Here is a 17604-nt window from a genome sequence, read left to right as displayed (position 1 = left end):
GAGATATTACATGTGTACAGATCTTTCAAGACAGAAAACAGGAAACCACAGATTTAATACACTTAAATTTTATTTATAGAAGTAATAACTGTACATAATTCTTTATAATCATCAAGATGTTGATTTTTGACCCATTACAAAAGGTCAGTATTATTCACTCACCAATGATTTTTTCTAGGGAAAAGCATTCTGTGCAAATAGTGAAGAGCTGGATTTTCCACCAAAAAGGCTTCGGGCCAAAGTTTTAGATGCAGAGCATTTATTAAAAACACTGACCTCACACTAAGCCTACTCCAGTGTATCAATCATCCAGGGCCAGTCGTCACATCCATAGCCCTAAAAGTGGTTTTCAGATGAAATAGATTCTTAAATATTTCAGATTTCGGTAGGAAAGGTGACTGACAGTGCTACTAGTGGAAACAACCACACATAAATAAATAGGATACTTGTGTTACCTTTATCTGAATGTGTAGGGCTGACCTTGATTAAACCCAGGAGGAAGATTGTGCGGATTATGTAGAAGCATCTAACTGACATTACAGCAGTTGCTGTTATCAGATGCATCTTTGTGTTAAGTCTTACCGGTTTATTATCTGTAGCTTTACAAAAGTGCCTCTGTCCTAACTGACAAAATATCTTCCTCTCACTCTTATGAGTATGCAGCATCCCTTTTTCTTAAATGCTATTCCTGATATATCTAGACACAAAGTGAAACTGGGCCTGACAAACTTTTACCAGATTTTAAGCAAAGAAAGAGATAAAATACTGATTTGTCCTGTATTGGATGCAATTGCCAGCCTTTTCTGACAACTGCTTGAATCCCCATGAAAAGTCTGTATTATATTACAACAGGGAAAAAAAGACTTAACAGACGGTAAACCTCTGTACATAAATGCTAAGTCAAGACAAACGCTTTTCTCTGAGCTGCAGTTACCACTACCTATTTCTACCTCTGGGAGGCGATCTCACACAAGCCAAATATTTACAGTTCAGCCAATGTACACCATGTCATCCTGAGGGGCCTTAATAAGAGATAAACTATAGCTTAGAAAAATACTTCAGAATAAAGCTATCATAAGAAACTGGGAGTGACACTTTTTTTTTTTGCATAAATATGTAGGAAGGCCATTACAGGCTAAGGCTTTTGGAGAGAAGACTGAGCACACACAACACTCTGATAGTCGAGTTAAACGTCTCTCAGTAATGTCAGTCCTTGCTTTGAGTTGTCCTTTAACGTGCTTGGAGTCTTTGCATGCTCATCTGGCATGGTCCTCAGTTAATAGCCGCAACTCTCTTTTCAAAACAGTGTTTCAATTGTGTCCGCTGTCACTCTCGTAGCTGAAAGGGGGACAGAGAGGAGGTTAGACATCAACATAATACAGTTACAGCCAAACACGTAATGAGTATTCTGTCACTAATCTGATTTAGTCACTGAGACATGATCATGGGCTTCAGGTTATGGCTGACTGACGCACATTTGACTGAAAAAGCTGTGGGCAGGCCTGCCGCATTTGTATTGTGTTTTTGTGGAAAGGGGGCTTGCGCGTGCAGTTTTCTCTTCTCGGCATGGAGAGCAAAAAACAGGTTCTTTAAGGCGATGTGAAACTGCCAAGTTGTTCAAAATCATGTTAATGCTAGAATTTGCATTTTGCTTGTTCATGACAAGAGAGTGGCATGTCAGCTTATTGATTTATGCAGGCACTGAATCAGCCTTAATGGGTTTACAAACTCAGCAGCAGTACAGAGACACACTGATGAAGGCGGTCCTTCATGGCTTAAAGGTGTAATTTGTAAAATATGGCCAGAATTCGAAGGTAGCTCCAAAACTGTAGGGGGGAACAGAGTTACTGACAACTGCCACTCTTTGCTAGCTACCATTAGCTAATTGGTTCAATTAGCCATGGAGCTAATGGTCCTATTAGCTGACTGGAGTCTGCCTTGACTGCTACCTCAGATCATGGGGAAGTCACCGTGTGCACCGGAGCTCATCTTAGCCACCTCCCAGTGACCACGGCTAGATTTCACACTGGGACTGAGCACAGACTCTGAGACCTCAAGGGGTCAGTTTGATGACAGTATGGACGTGATTTACAGCAGCTCAGATCAGAATGACTCCAGGCATGAGACGACACAGCAGGCAGGGAAATTAGAGGCATGAAGTGGTAAAGGAGCAAGAGAGATTGTAGAGCTTGGGTATTAACATCTCACTTGGTTAATTGAGGATTTATTTCGACCAAACCAGAGGTGAGAAGAAAAACCAAGATTGTGCTGGTGAGTTATATTTTGGTGATCTCGAGTTTGAATATAGTGTGTTTTACAGTGAGTTATCAAGGAAATTAAACTCATCTTAGTTTGGTAAAAAGGGAGAAACTTGAATTCAAAAGGTGTACCATTGTATTTCTGTATTGGGTAAAGTAAATAGATACAAAAGTTTTCCTTTCTTGAAAGCTATGAGAGCTTGTAAAACATAGCAAACTCTCTGCTTGCATACATCTCTCTGATGAAAATATGTCTTCTTGATATCGCCTTTTGAGGTACAAAATAGTGTAATGAGACAGGAAGGGCCGTGGCTAGTCGGTTAGCATGCTAACTAAAGTAGACGTCTCTACACACACTGCATAGACTTGTTTGGCATAATGTCAACAATGTTGTTTCTTTACATTCTGTTGATAATAGTTTATTTTTATAATGTTTTAAATTAAAATTCTGGCCATATCTTACAAATTGCACAATTGCAGTTAAAGATAATGACTGAAAATTATGGTTACAAATAATGTTGCTTCTCTTACTTGTGGTCTCAGGATGTGATATTCCACTCATACGTTGTATTCCTCCTATTGCTTCGTTTCCTTCAACACTGAAGTCCATTTTTGCTGCACAAGCAGGAAGATTGTGTGAAGGACTGATGCTCCCATGGGCTGGTTTCTTAGCTACTGGTGGAGGAACTTTGTCAGACTTCACCCCACCATTCGAGAAAGCGATGGCCTTTGATTGGTCAGACACCTGCATGAGCTCGGCCGCCAAGCTTTGCTTCAGACTTGCCTGAGCTTCAGGGGAGGAGGAGGCTGCAGTCTCTATGACAACCTTTTTTGTGCTCCTGGAGAAGATGAAGCTGGCAGTAGAGGCCGGGGACTTGTGCATGTCACATCCTTCAGGTGATCTCAGGGCCAGAGCCCCCTGTTCACTGACACAGCTGAAAGTGGATGATCTCACACCCAGTCGTGGTGGAAGTCCATCTCTTGATGACATGGCTGCAGTTTTCATGCGTATGGCTTCCTGTAAGCGCATTGAAGGGGTGTTTAGTGTCACAGAGGGTGTTTTTACTGTATGTGAAGGGGATTTTAGTGACAGAGACTTGCGGATGGGCTTCTGAGGAGTGTTGTGAGGTGCTGGGATTGAGACTGGGTAATTCTCCTGAACTGGAGCTCCCTCATTTGTTGACTTGTCCCCTGATGGAGCTTTCACCTGGTCCTCAGTCATGTTGACTGATCTAAGGCGAACCATCTGAAGCAGGGAGGGGGTGACTAGAGGTATGTTAGCATCTTCTTTGGGAATGGGTGCACTTTTGTGGCGGGAAAGGAGCTCCTTGCTCCTGGCGTCTCGATTTGCTACACTGGGCTGCCTTCGGAAAGTAACCCCATGGTTTAAAGTCTCTGCTGGTAAAGGGGGGGCCACTGGGACAGATATTGGAGGTTGGGCACTGACAGGAGGCTCAGAGGGAGGCTGATCTTCAGTCTTCAGAGTGTCTCGCCTCAGGAAGCTGCTGGGAGGACCTATAGCAGAAACTGTTACTGGGCTCTCTGCTCTTGTAATAAGTGGCAAAGAAAGGGCTTCCACTGGTGGAGGTGGGACACTCTCAGGAACTGATAAAACATTTTGCACTGGTCTGTAAGACATCTCATTGACGGTGTCAGCTTTTGAAACTTGCACGAGAACCTCTGGTTCGGCCTCACTTACTGTTTCAGGAATAGCAGGGGGCAAATCTGGAATTTGTTCATGTACAGATATCACAGCTTCTCTCAAATCCTCAATTGTCTCTTCAACTTTTTCTGTGGGACTTGTTGAGACATCCAGCTCTGTGATACAACTGTCCAACACATTTGGCATACTTTCAGTCACAAAGGGTGGAGGAGGTGGAGGGAAGTCAACCTCATCTCCTCCATCAAAGACAGAGTCCCCTTCCATTGGAGGCGGAGGAGGTGGCCAGCAGGACTCTACAACTTGGATCTCCTCCTGTACCCTCTCTAACTCATCTGGTGGTGTAGACACTGATGAAGGAGGTGTCTTTCTGGACAGAGGAGGTGTAGGGTGGTATGCTGGGGGAGGGGTAGGTGGTGGTGAGGCCTTACCTATTTTGGGGACCTCTACAGAAAGCGTCTGCATGGATGTGACCTTACACTTGTCCATGTCATTCTCGCTCTTATCAGCTAAATCTATAATCCCATTCTGTCTATGGTTCTCAACAGGTAACTGAAGTTCTGTTGAGGCACTGCTACTCATTTTCCTTTGCTGTCCCTCCACTGAGTGCTCTGTTGACACCAGTTCCTCTCTGTGCAGTACTGTTGTGGGTTTCTTCATGACAGGAGGGGGGTCTTTCTTTGGAGTCACTGCTTGAATCTCAGGTTCCTTCACAACAGGGCTAGTACTCTGTTCTTGTCTCTGAACATCTGCACTTGCTTCAATCCTCTCTTGTTCGGTACCAGGACACTCCGTATTCTCCAGCTCCTTGTGAACACCGTCAGGACCTGTTGCTAACAATCTCTCAGACTCTGCTTTGCTTTCTGGCAATTCTAAGACAGATTTGTCCATGGTTGATTGTTTTTCAACCAAATCTTGCATCTCCTTGCTGACCTCGGTCTGGGTTCCTGCTTGTTTAACTGTGCTCTCTTGTATCTGTGCTGGTTTCTGGGTTACTTTGCTGATATTTGGGCAAGGCCCAAACATTAGCTCAAAGGAACGTTTGTTGTGAACCCATGCCTCTGGAGGAGGAGGACATGGTGCTTTGACTTTGGGAGGAGGTGGTATGTTCATCAACCCTTCAATGCTCATAGTTGAAGAAGTGTTATTTGGAATGAGTTCTTTTGCAGCAACAGTGGGTGGAAGTCCCTGTTGAGGCAGACTAGGGTTACATGGGGAAACATCTTGATTCACAGGTTCAGATGTGCCGGATGATAGAGAGGTAAGAGAGGACGAAGGAGAGGCTGCTGAGGATGAGGCCCGAGACACAGACCTCTCTGGTTTGACTGGTTTCTTCTTCTCTTTTTCAGGGGAGGTTGGAGAGATCCCTTTAGGGGAAAGTGTTGGAGTGCCACTCTGACTGGAGTAGCCACTGGAAGGGGACATGGTCCGTTCAAATTTACCCCCTTCCGAGGGAGTTTTCTGTGGGGAGGAGCTGCTGGATTCTGTTGCTCCTCCTACCTCATTGGAAGAGGCCTGTGTGGGGCTCAGAGGATTGGAGGAAGTATGTAGGGAGCTGGACCCAGTGGAGCGTGGTACAGTGATCTGGATCTTACTGGTACCTGCATTAATCAATTCTATCTCCTCCTTTGCTACAATATTTTCTGTGGCATTTGACACATCTCCAGACACAGAGTCATTGAGCTCTTTGCTCTCCACCAGAACTTTGGTGTTGCTCCTAAACTTATTATGATGCAGAGAGTTTGTTCTCCGCGGAGGTGCCGGGGGTTGTTTGGTCTTCATAACCGATAGACTACGAGTGAAATTCTGTTTGGTCTTTGCATCCTCCTCAGCAGCCACTGTCCCTGAAACACCAGGCTCAGATCCTTGACCTATAACAACAATTTCATTTTTACAGCTGGTGTTGCTAATCATGCTAACTGAACTACGGAGACTGACAACATCTTGGTCACCACTTGACTGCTCTGTCTGGCTTTCCTGCCCATTTAGACGCACCCTCTGTGAATTACGACTTCGCGTGCTACCCTTGGAAGATACAGGGGAGGAGTTTGAAATAATGGTCTTTGAAGACTCGCTCCAGTTCGAACCCAAAGTTGATGTGGGCAACACTGTGGAGTCATGGGAATTGTCCGTCTGGGAACCATCACCATCTGATCTTCTGGACAACATAGGGCTGACTGATGAGTCCCCAGATGCCAGGCTGCTCTTGCTTACAGTACGAACACTACCGCCATGATTTACACTGCTGCCACGTGTCCGGCTGCTGCTGCGGTCAATCTCTATGACTTCGATCGAGGCTGGCAAGACCGCATTAGGGATGATTGTAGACAAGTAGGTAGCCTGAGGAGATATGGACATCACTGGGCCCTAAAAAAACAGACATAGGAATTTTGCAGCTAAATGTCACAGTTGGTCAAGATTAAAGATTAAATTGAAAATATGGTGGAATTCTTACCTGGGGTTCCTGGAGGAAGCTAAACAATGTTGAAGGTGAGAAGGAAGAGGAAGTGGTCATACCAGGTACGGCAACAGACTTGGGTCTCAGGGTTGGGGGGCAGAGATATGAGCCTAAGCCCTGTTGGTTTAAGGTCTGCTCGTCTTGGTACATTGCCTGCAGGTGCTTCCTCAACAGCTGTTCATCTCTGGATGCCTGCTTAGTAGTGGAGAGAGGACCATTATTAAGCGATAAATAACACAAAACCATGGATAACAATTTTGGATGAAAGAATTCTTTCCAGTGAACCCTTTACCTCGAGCTCCGAGAGGTGCACCCTCGCTCCCTCCTTATTTGCTACTGGAGTCCCTCCATCAAACGTTGGAATGATAACAACACCTGATTGGCTGTTTTTGATCTGTCCATCGTGATTAGGGGTAGAGACGAGCTGCTGGAAGGTTGAGCTTCTGTGCAACGCTGGGAAAAGAGGGCACATCACTGTCAATAACAAGTTTACCGGCAAGGCTACAGAATGTTTATGCGTTTAGCGAGGATGATGGTCTGGACATACCAAGCTCTTTCTGGACCTGGTTGGGAATACCCATGATGGTGGTCCTCCTGCTCCTCTTCCTGCTCTTATCTAATCGTTTCACTGGATTCAGAGGTTTGAATGTAGAACCTGAGAGACAGAGGAAAAACTCTTGTTATGTCTTGTTGCAGTAATTTAACTTGAGTAAGGGTTATTTTTGCAATGAAAAACTGAATTCGGTGTAGGAGAAGAAACTGGTGAAATAATGGGAGCAGTACACTATAATGCACTGAAACTGGCTTTTCCAAAGGATTTTTAAAAGGATGTTTGAAATATGGATCAGAATACCAATCACACTTTCTTTGTGCACATATACTCATACACACAGAACTGCATACTTTGCCCTCCAGCTGTGATATGCAGAGGCAGCGACGTGCTGTCTTCAGATGCTTAGAACTTTTGAGAAACTGAAAAAAGCCTCAACTGCATGTGTCTATGTGTGTGTGTCAAGTATCTTTCCCTTTGAATTTAAACCATAACTGCAGAGGCACCAAGCAGCCTGGAATGAGACATGCATGCTAAATAAGTACTGCTTATGATTCATCATAAGGCAGAAAACTCAGGAAGAAAACTTTAACTGCTCTCAGAGACTATTATTAGCTCCTATTTCCCTAAGATGAACGAGATATAGATCCTTCCTTTTCAAGTCTTCTCTAAACACACACACATGCTCACACACACAAACACAAACAGGGCTTTCGTTTACCTTGGCGGGTGAGCACAGGCCTATTCGACACAGCAGAAGTTGCTGTGGTATCAGTACTCCCGGTGGTGGATCTCGCCTCTGGAGAGCCACCTCCGTCCTTGGAGCTGATATCCTGCTCCGGACGCAGAGTGTCTGTGGACTGCAGGGCACACACACACGCACTGTTTAGTTAGGTGGCAATCTTTGTGTGGAGGAAGTGAAGGAAAATGATATGGTGTTATCCATACTTACAGCAATGCTCTCATCGTCTGGAAAGTTCACTCCATTCTTGTGTTCTGCGCAAACCAAACAGACAAGGATCAGAATCTAAATACACTGGGACTCTATCCATAATCATGTATATACAGTACATCAATCACTGATGTCCTCATAGATAAAAAAGAAGGTACATTTAAAAGTGCCAGTAACCCCCGGAATCTGCGCTATTGTGGGTATGCTTTATATATCACAAATATATGCCAGTAAGTGTCTTCAGTATGAATGAATATGTTTATAGTGACCTTCCTGCTGTAGTATCTTGAGCCCTTCCTGGGCCTCAGTGTGCAGGTCCTCCAGGTACTGTGGCCTGCTGCCCTCAATAAAAACATTCTCTTGGTAGTGCTGAGAGGTCCTGTAGTGGACGGCCAACCTCTTCTGGTCTTCATTCCCCTTTGGACCAGCTGTTGGGATGGTGGAAAAACAAAGAAGAAGACATTAATCGGCTTTTCTGATAATACACTTTTTGCAGTTTCAAGGAGAAATATTCCACTGTAAATAGCCTGGAATGGATACCAGACTAACACTGATTTAAAATGCCATTCAACAGCAGCTTATTACACTTCCCCTCTAATTACTCTGAATCTACCATGTTCTTCAAGCCATTTAAACTGGATATCCCACTGACGTCTTTGCCCAGGTACCTCTTTGTCCTCTTAGGATACAAACATCAACACACAAATAAACAACAGGTGTCCGTTTGCCAAAAGATTTATCAGCTTTACAGTGAATCCTCTGCACCTCCACCTGGCGTGAGTGTGTGTTTATCTGTGCACATTTGACGCAGCACACTCTTCAAATCTCCTCAGCCAAGAGGTTTGGTGGGCAGACGTCCAGCCTGACCAGACTCTCAACGTTAAACTATTGCCCGGCTAATCTCCTGAAGTCTCTTTCCTCCTTGCTGGTCCATGGAGGATTAGATAATCTGGATTGCTCACATGTAAAGATGCCACTGGACCCCCTACTGGGGGACCTCCTGCGTGGGAACTGGACCAGGCTCTCCCTTCAGGGTGGCTTTACTCAATGTCAACAGACAGCCAAAAGCAGTGACTGAACAGAAAATTAAGATTTGAAAACAAACTCAATAATTACTACTGGTACTAGTTGGACAGCAGTCAATATGGGCAAAGTGGCCCAGTCAGCTGTTGTTCAGTCACACGTAACTACAGCATTTGCAAAACTGTAGTGCAAAGTAATGATGCTTTTATTTTGGTTTCGTCCTCTTGTTATTGCTTCGTGGGTAGAAATCAAGAGATGGCTGGCTTTATATTCTACTGCCTAGAGTATGTGCACACAAACAATAACATGGGATTTGTGAAGCCCTCTTGCCTTTCAATACTGTTATATTGGTGGCTAACAAATGAATTTCTGATGTGATAAACAAGAAGGTTTGACATATTGTGCCTTTTGCCTATTATGCACTATTTTATTCTATAATAATAATAATAATAATAATAATAGTGATTACAAATTAGCAAGGGAGGCTAAATTACTATTTTTTTTATTTTAGTTTGGTGTATTTGCTCATTTCAGTGTATTATTTCCAAAACACATAATAACCTTTACCAACTATACTTTCCACATTCCATTCCAGAATAAAGGGTATATATTAAAGGGGCAATATGTAGTTTTGGAGAGGAAATTCAAACTCAGAATTTTAATATTAACAATATTAATGAGGTAATAATACAAACTCAGAAATATTAATTTTTCCATAACTGAATAAACAAGCTGTTCTCAGAGGAAAATAAGGTCCCCAGAGCACTTTTTGAAGCTAGAAAGGTGGCAGGGTCCGCCATATATAAACAAAGTAAAACAATATAAAATTATGTTGTCCTTTAAGGTCAGTTTGTTTATTCAGTCATGAAAACGAAGGAGTTTGTTTATTTAGTTTGTGTAGGCATTAAAAAAATCAGTCAATGAAGATCTTTCTCTTCTGATTAAAATTGCTTTCCCAGAGCTACATAGTGCACCTTTAAAAGTGTCTTGTCATGTTTTTGACCACTAGCTGCACTATGGAATAATGTTTTTACGGTTGGTTTTACGGTTATTGTTGCTTAGGCAAGTGGCTTATTCTATACATGTTCATACTGTTGGTTTTGTGCTATTCCACTCATTGATCGGTGGTGGCGGTAGCAAAGCAATGCCCAAATAAAGTCACTACTGGCAGGTAAACATCAATGTAAAGAAAGGAGGATTAATGCCTCAAACAGTCGGCTTCACAAGTGTTTTATTAGGAAGGAAATGAACACAACACTTATGTTAGACCTCTAAGGTTCATACAAAACATTTTGGTAGGAAAAAAACAAATGTAAACACAACTTTTGTTCGTTGACCTCAATGCACCTTTTAAGGCCAGAAAAATGGAACAGTCCAAGTTTGTTCAAGAATATTATTATTTTGTTTTGTTTTGTCTATTATTAGTGTGTACTGTTTTTTTGCCTTAAGCTTTGCGTGATCTAAGTTGTATGTTGTCTGTTATTAGCTTATCAAAGGTCAACACGAGGTGTCCGCTTTCCCCCCTTTGTCACTTCCAACAGTGTGGCTCTCAGTCTCATCTGGTTAGGTAACACTGTGCGACTGTGGATGTACATACTGTACATGTTTGTGTGTGTAAGGTAACACACACTCCTACCCCGGTCCTCCTACATTCACACAGGTGAGGCAGCCCAGACACAATGCCCTCCCCTGTGTGTGACTGTGGGAAATCTCAAGTCATTGTCAACCTTGGACAGTCTGATGCAGTCCAAGGAGCGCTGACACATTTCATTACGAAACAGCCACATAAAATTCAAGGTGCTTTAACTAACAGTTGTGATTAATTGGGAGAGCAGCCCTCGATGAGATTCCGCCAGACCCCTGCTGGAGGCTTAGGGCTTTTGGTTGATTTAGACGATCGCCATAAAAGTCAGTTAAGCTCTTTATCTCATTAGAGGGGACCCCCAAACTGCCTTCAACAATAATTCTTGCATGACGGTGTGTCTGTATTTGTGTGTTTGAGACAGTGACCAGTGCAAAAAATCTGCAATTATCATCACATCTTTGCACTAAAGCAAAAAAAAATAATGCCAATAATTCATCATCTTAACTGTGTGACACAAACTTTCAGGGTATATTAAGTATTGGAAAAAGGTCAGCTTAACAGCAGAAGCCTCAATCAAAGCTAAGTTAAAGAGTATTATACTGTTGTATAAACCAGCGTTCACTTCTGTCAGCAGCCTAAAGTCTGACAAATTCCTCCATGTGACTCAGCACTCACCCTTCTTCTTGAAGACAGACAGCAGAGAGTGGATGCTCTTCCTCAAGTAGATCACCATGCCTACACCAGCGCCATTACAAAATCAAAATAATGTGGTAAAGCAAAGCAAGAGTTCAACAAGTCCTCTTTCTGTCGAAGATCCAGAAGTACTCTCAGCGTATAAAAAATGATGAAAGCGTGACAGCAGTTGAGTAAAGAAGCTCTCTCCTCCTCCTGCAGAGTGTCTGAGTGACTTGGGAAGGACAAGTGCACAATAAGATCTGCTTCCAGCCAGGCAGCCTGTCCCAGCTGCCTTATCCCTGAGTCTGATACCCTCCTCCCTTCCCCCTCTGCTCTCTCTCTCTCGCTCTGTAGCTCACACTGGCTCTCTCCATCGCCATTCCCTCTCTATTGTCAAATGAAGAACCCCCCCCACCGGCAAAACGGCTGTCAAAGTTTGGCTTTCAGGAGGCATCCACCCCCACTTCACTCAATGTAGACCGACACGTGTGATTGTGTGTATGCACACACACACACACCACGCATGTGAATGCCCAGTTAAAGCACAGTACAGGCTACATCACGATACAAAATACGTATCTCGCTATTTTGAAATCTCCTAAAAAGACTTCATAAACCTTGATACTGACATTGCAATAAGTTCATCACTTTACTGTAATGCAGCCTTTAAAACGAGGAAAAGACAACACTTATGCCGTATCATCATTTAACAATATCCAAAATCTAAGTAGATATAGTCATAGTGTAATGTATGTTAGTGCCCTTTAATTTATTATTATTTTAAAAATTTTACAGCATTTTGGCTATTCACTTTTTTTTTACTTGACTTAATGTGAACTTACAGTGACTTATAACAAACTTGTTATGTATTACATCTGCCGATAACACAAACATTTTATAACTTTACTTAAAGGTGCAATATGTAAGAATTGGCCACCTGTCAAATTCATACTAACAACAAATACGGGGCAGCATATTACCAGATTAACCTCTAACTGCTGCTAACTGTAGCTGGCATTAGCTCGTTAACTCAGTTAGCCTTGCAGCTAGTGGCTCAGACTGGGAGCTTGGTGACTAGGGGAGTGTTAGTGATCACACCACTTGCACAGGGGCTTTGGACTGGGACGAGCTGGGGCTAGCTGGTTAGCATGCTAACTTCAGTAGATACCATAATGTCAAAACGAAATATTCACATTCTGTGCATCATTTTTAATGTTTTCAACTAAAATTCTTACATATTATCCCTTTAAAGCACCCAATGGCCACTCATACTAACTTAAAATCACACCATAATGCATGATAACAGTGGTTCTAATGTGTTATAAAATTATTATAGTTTTGATACTTGACCTTTTACATTATCATAAAATGCTTCATAATGTATGATTACTGTTACAATGCATTGTGAATGTTTATGATTTCTTACAAGTATAGGCACAGTATAACTAATTATAAGTATGTCTTTAATGCATTATAAACACTGCTGCCATAATAAGTTATGATTATTGCCACATAGCATTGTGATTATTCATAAGTGCTTATGACTAAGATTAAACAGTGCTATGAGTGCATTATAACACATTATGTAGTATATTCATAATATGTTACAATGCATTACAGACATGGGCTTCATAGGAAGTGTTACCTTAAAATGCATATATGTGAACTTTTTTTCTAACTAGACTCTCCTCAGAGACTATAAATATAAAAATATGTGGCAATAAAAGGAAACACAAATTAATTTAGAGGAAAAGGATTAAATGTCTTACTTTAAATCAACTGCATTCTCTAGTTGCGCAGCACTGGAGGCTTTCCTCCTTGTATTTATTATTGCCAATTCCAATTGCAGCTGTAATAAAAGTTAAAACAACACCATAATCATTGATATATTTTATGGTTAGTTCTATTTGTCTTTGTCCTTCCCCTAATGAAAGCCTTCAGCACCATGCATCTGTCTGACGCTCTGTCTCATTATCAAAGGGCTACAGGGGCTGCATGTGACAGTAGAGGTTGTGTCCTCACAGTGAAAAGCCAAACAACCACCATTTCAATGTACTGTAATATCTCTGCTGAATAACGCCATCCTTCTCTCCAGTGCCCTCTTTCCTCCCTCTGTCTCTGCCGATCTCTCCTCCTTCACGTCTTTCTCTTTCTCTGCCTTTCTCCTCCTGTCTTCCCCTTTGCCTTATAGCCACAGAGGTCTTGTTTGAGTTATAAATAGCTGACACAGCCTTGGTTCGTCGTCGCAGCTCCAGTGGGGCTGTGTGAGTTCCTATGCGCCTACTAATGTTTCCTGACAAACTGCAGAGGGTATGAAATACAACACGGCTGTGAGAAAAAAATAACTAAAAAGGCTGATTCTGTGCCAAACAAGCAACTGGTGCCGTGGTCCAGGATTAGAGAGGCAGCACGTTGGTCCACTTGCCCTCTGAATGGGTGTTTATTCCCAATAAAGTGGCACAGCGGGGGGGCTACAGCTGGCTCATACACCCGGACCAGCTGGAGGGTAGTAACACAGTTACCTTCATCCATATACCCACCATCCCTCCTCACACTGCACCAACACAGAACTCCAGGCAATGGAAAATGGGTGGCGATACTAAGCTTCCCCTCCAGTGAAAAAATCTCCTCCCCAAGTGTCGAGGGTCAGATTGCCCGGCCCGGGGTGCTGGCGGTGGCTCAGCCTCAGGTTGAGTGCAGGCTGGAATGAAATGAGGCCTTCAGGAGAGCAGCTTTAGATACGGGAGTCATGCCAGAGGATTAACTCTGCCAGTGGCTTAACCTGCCCAACTCTTCACCTTACACTGCCTCGCTCCTGACATTTGTTTTCCTTCTATCAACACCTCTAATCTCACACCTTTCTAAATATATATACTTTTTTTTTTCATACTTCACACCAAGTTTGATGAATCCTCTCAATTAATTCCCTCTAATTCATACATATTAACTAATATGGGACATGTGGGATCTTATGTGCATATGAAAACCACTTCCTTTCCTCAAAAGATAAATCCCTTTCCACACCCAGTCCCCTCAAAGCAGACCTTTACTAAGTGCCAATTTTTGGAGGTCTCTGGCCCAGCCTGCGTACCCCCCTGTTGTTAACCAAGACCCCTCATATCAATATTCATTAGAGGGCCTAAAGAGACACCATCTGGTCTTGGGGGAGAGGGCAGAGGGGAGAGAGGGGCTTGAAATGCCTTTGATTCGGCACACAACACACCATTCCACTGCATAAGCAAAATAACACGCTGCATTACAATAGAGGAAAGAAACATATGCTAACTTCATTCTAATATGGATTTGTCAAACTTACAAATTTTTGACTCTAGAAGACAAAGAAACTACAAATATTAAACTCCAGACTGCTAGATACTTTCTTTCAACGATTTTAAATCAAGTTAGTGCTCCTTTCTAAGGGCTGTTCAGAAGTTTTACAGCATTTAATGTGCAACGCTAAAGATAACATCATAAATCAACTGAGCCGAACTGTTGGACTTGTTAGCAGAACCAACAGCCTGTTGGAGGACGATCACAGTTCAGGCAGCCAACAAAACAGGGCTGTTTAAATGTCAAAGGCCAAAAGACACACGCCTCATTAATAAGAGCCACATTCAAAATAACGATAATGATTTGACATGCCATTCTGTTTTTTTCTAGGCTGTGCTGTGTTACTAAATCTCACAACAGCAGGAATTATTATTATTTTTAAAGCATGAATCCAAAAATAAATAGCAGCAATAAAACATTCAAATCAAAAGTCTACATATAAAGATTTTAAGTTATTCGTTTATTTGCTGCTACAAGGAACTTTCTTTTTAGTTGATTCTGATGATGATGGAGAAACAAAGTAAACTTTGTTTTAGTGCCGCACCACCAGACTACAGAGCAGCTTCTTCCTCAGGCTCTGAGACCTCTTAATTCATCGACAGCATTTTGCCATAAAAAATAATGTTATGATTTAGCAGGCATTAATAATAACTAGAATGTTTATACAGAAAGAGCCAATCTTCATTAGCGTATGGTCTCATTTGCTTATGTAGGTCATATAGAGGCATCTGCATTAAACTTAGACTGTTTCATAACCAGTTAAATGTTCCTAGTAATGTTTTCAATTTTTATTTCAGTTTCAGCAACTTATACAATCATAGTTCCAATTTTGCCATTGCTTTTCTGTTATCTATTTTTTCCCAGCTGTATCTATATGGATTAAAGATAGTTTGACAGAATAAAATGTAAGCTTAAAATATTTATTAATGGTTAGAATAAAACAAAGGTAAAAATTAGAAGAAAGGATCAACAACAGTGTCTGTTTTAAGACAAACTGACCCACTACACCTATTCATCACCAGGATGACATCTGATATATACTGAATGCTTATAAATACAAGCACAATTGAGTCATTTACAAAATAACCAGACACTGACTGCCCCATTTAATAAAATCTAGCAGTTTTACCAGAGCAGACACAGACCTCATCTCTTTGAGGAGGGACCACATAGATAAGCTGCACTACATCAACACTGTCATTGCTTGTACACACACACATATAACTTGTTGCTCCACTAGAGAGTGCTGTATCAACTCCAGCAGCCGGTATGAGACTGCAAAAACAGCAGGTCATCTGATGAGGACATTAACTGTAGATACACAGGGGCCGGTTTGTTCTGACGCCGGACGAAAAAAACAGCTAAATGTAAAATATGACTCCCGGCGGAATGACCAAGCCCAAGCTCTGACACTAACACAAACATACACACTTGTTAGAAAACGTAATCCTGATACCACATGGTGAGTATTAGCTCATCTCATGTCCTCAGCTCAACCTCACATTTGCTGCACTGGATGAAAACAGAGAAGCAGAGAGAGAGAGAATAAAAAGTGATAGCTGTTCCGCCTTTGTCATAACCTCGCCATCAGTATCAGGTGAGCAGACAGGCCACTGGGCCATGAGGAGTAACAGGGTTTCCACTTCATGCCCGGCTGGGCTTGAAAACAGCCACCGTGTGTGTGTGTGTGTATAAATGGGTGAGTGGTTCAGTGAGTGCATGCTGGGTTCATTAGAAACAAGGTGGGGGGACATAGGGACGCATGGACGGAGCTATAAAGGCAAAAATGAGAATGAGAAACATTGGAAACAATTTAAATATGGATGATTGTGCTTGTGCGAGTGGGAGCAGTGTTTTCCACCAGGTCTCAGCCACACCTGCACAGCCTGGACAGCTGTGGAATACACAAGGACAACAGGCGCTTGTTCAAGACAGAGGGGGTGGGACTTTATCATCCTCACCTCGAGGTTTCTGGGAGATAAACTTAGAATTAAACTGAGTGTTAAAGTGTAAATATGTATATGTCCTTATTCTATATTTTTGTTTAAGTTAACAAATCCAGCACAAGACAACAAATAACAATGTGTTTCATCATCTTTCAATATTTTCCAGCTGCCCTACCCTGTCTGTGGCACTCACCCTCAATATACATTTCTTTAAAAACAAGTTACAAATATAAGCTTTCATTTTAAGAAGGCTCAGTGATTTCCTGGGTGCTGCTGTTTTGAGCAATGTCACTCAAACACGTGTAAATTCATTTGTTGGGACCTTTTTTCAGACGGGATTAATACACATCCAGTGCTCACGTACAACACTCGACAGCGCACGTGGCATTGATGAAAATGAACGCCAGTGCCTATCTTACTGGAAACAAAGGAGCCAGTCACCCTGTGCAACATGGGTGGCTCATGGGCGTGTTTCAATAGTTTGTGGACAAAATGTATGGAGGACTGAAACTGCCAAAATCATGAATAAATAAATTACTGAACAAATAAATTAAATAACATGCACCAAAAAGACCCCATGACACTCTGAATGATAGCCAACTCATTTGCATGATGAAGCAGGGATATATGAAGAAATGCCAAAAGAAAAAAGTATTAAAGACTAATAAGTGTGTAGAAATAAATGAAATGAAATAAATTATCTTCTCATCTTTAATGAGTTAATCCCAGTTGCTCTTTCCATCCCTGTCGACAGAGGTAATGAAACTGCCAGAGTACAGGAAGTGAGGGTTAAAATGTGACCAGCAATAAACCTCCAATCGCCCCCAACACACACACACACACACACACACACACACACACACACACACACACACACACACACACACACACACACACACGCACGCACACACACACACACACACACACAGGTGTCATTATTCAGCTCGTTGCCGCTCCCCTGATTTGTATTCTATGGCTGTGGTGGACTTGAGTTATGAGCGTGCCTACATCGAGTGGTGTTGTATTAACCAGGGGGAGAGCGAGGCAGGCTAACCTACATCCTACATGCACATATCTGGCGGAATATTTCATGTATCCTGTTGTGATAATATCAGGCACCGCACTGTCTGCTCGGGTGGCCTGCACAGAAAGAAATATGAACTGTGT

General features: G+C 42.4%; 1 protein-coding gene across 1 annotated transcript in view; it reads right to left on the bottom strand.

Moving 5' to 3' along the window:
- Positions 1–52: 52 nt before the first annotated feature.
- The window catches only part of nhsl3 (NHS like 3), a 44647-nt gene continuing 27095 nt past the window's right edge, over positions 53–17604 (bottom strand). The window contains exons 2-9 of the mRNA XM_073462858.1: positions 8148–8306; positions 7879–7922; positions 7648–7786; positions 6924–7031; positions 6669–6829; positions 6374–6571; positions 2790–6285; positions 53–1338 (exon numbers count right to left, since the gene is read on the bottom strand). Of these exons, the coding sequence (XP_073318959.1) occupies positions 1298–1338; positions 2790–6285; positions 6374–6571; positions 6669–6829; positions 6924–7031; positions 7648–7786; positions 7879–7922; positions 8148–8306 (4346 nt within the window). The 3' untranslated portion in view covers positions 53–1297. The remainder of the gene's footprint in view (positions 1339–2789; positions 6286–6373; positions 6572–6668; positions 6830–6923; positions 7032–7647; positions 7787–7878; positions 7923–8147; positions 8307–17604) is intronic.

The sequence above is a fragment of the Pagrus major genome, chromosome 3, assembly GCF_040436345.1.
Source record: "Pagrus major chromosome 3, Pma_NU_1.0".
In the NCBI taxonomy this organism is placed as follows: domain Eukaryota; kingdom Metazoa; phylum Chordata; class Actinopteri; order Spariformes; family Sparidae; genus Pagrus; species Pagrus major.
Note: the sequence above shows the minus strand (reverse complement) of the source record. Positions and strands in the feature narration are given on the sequence as shown.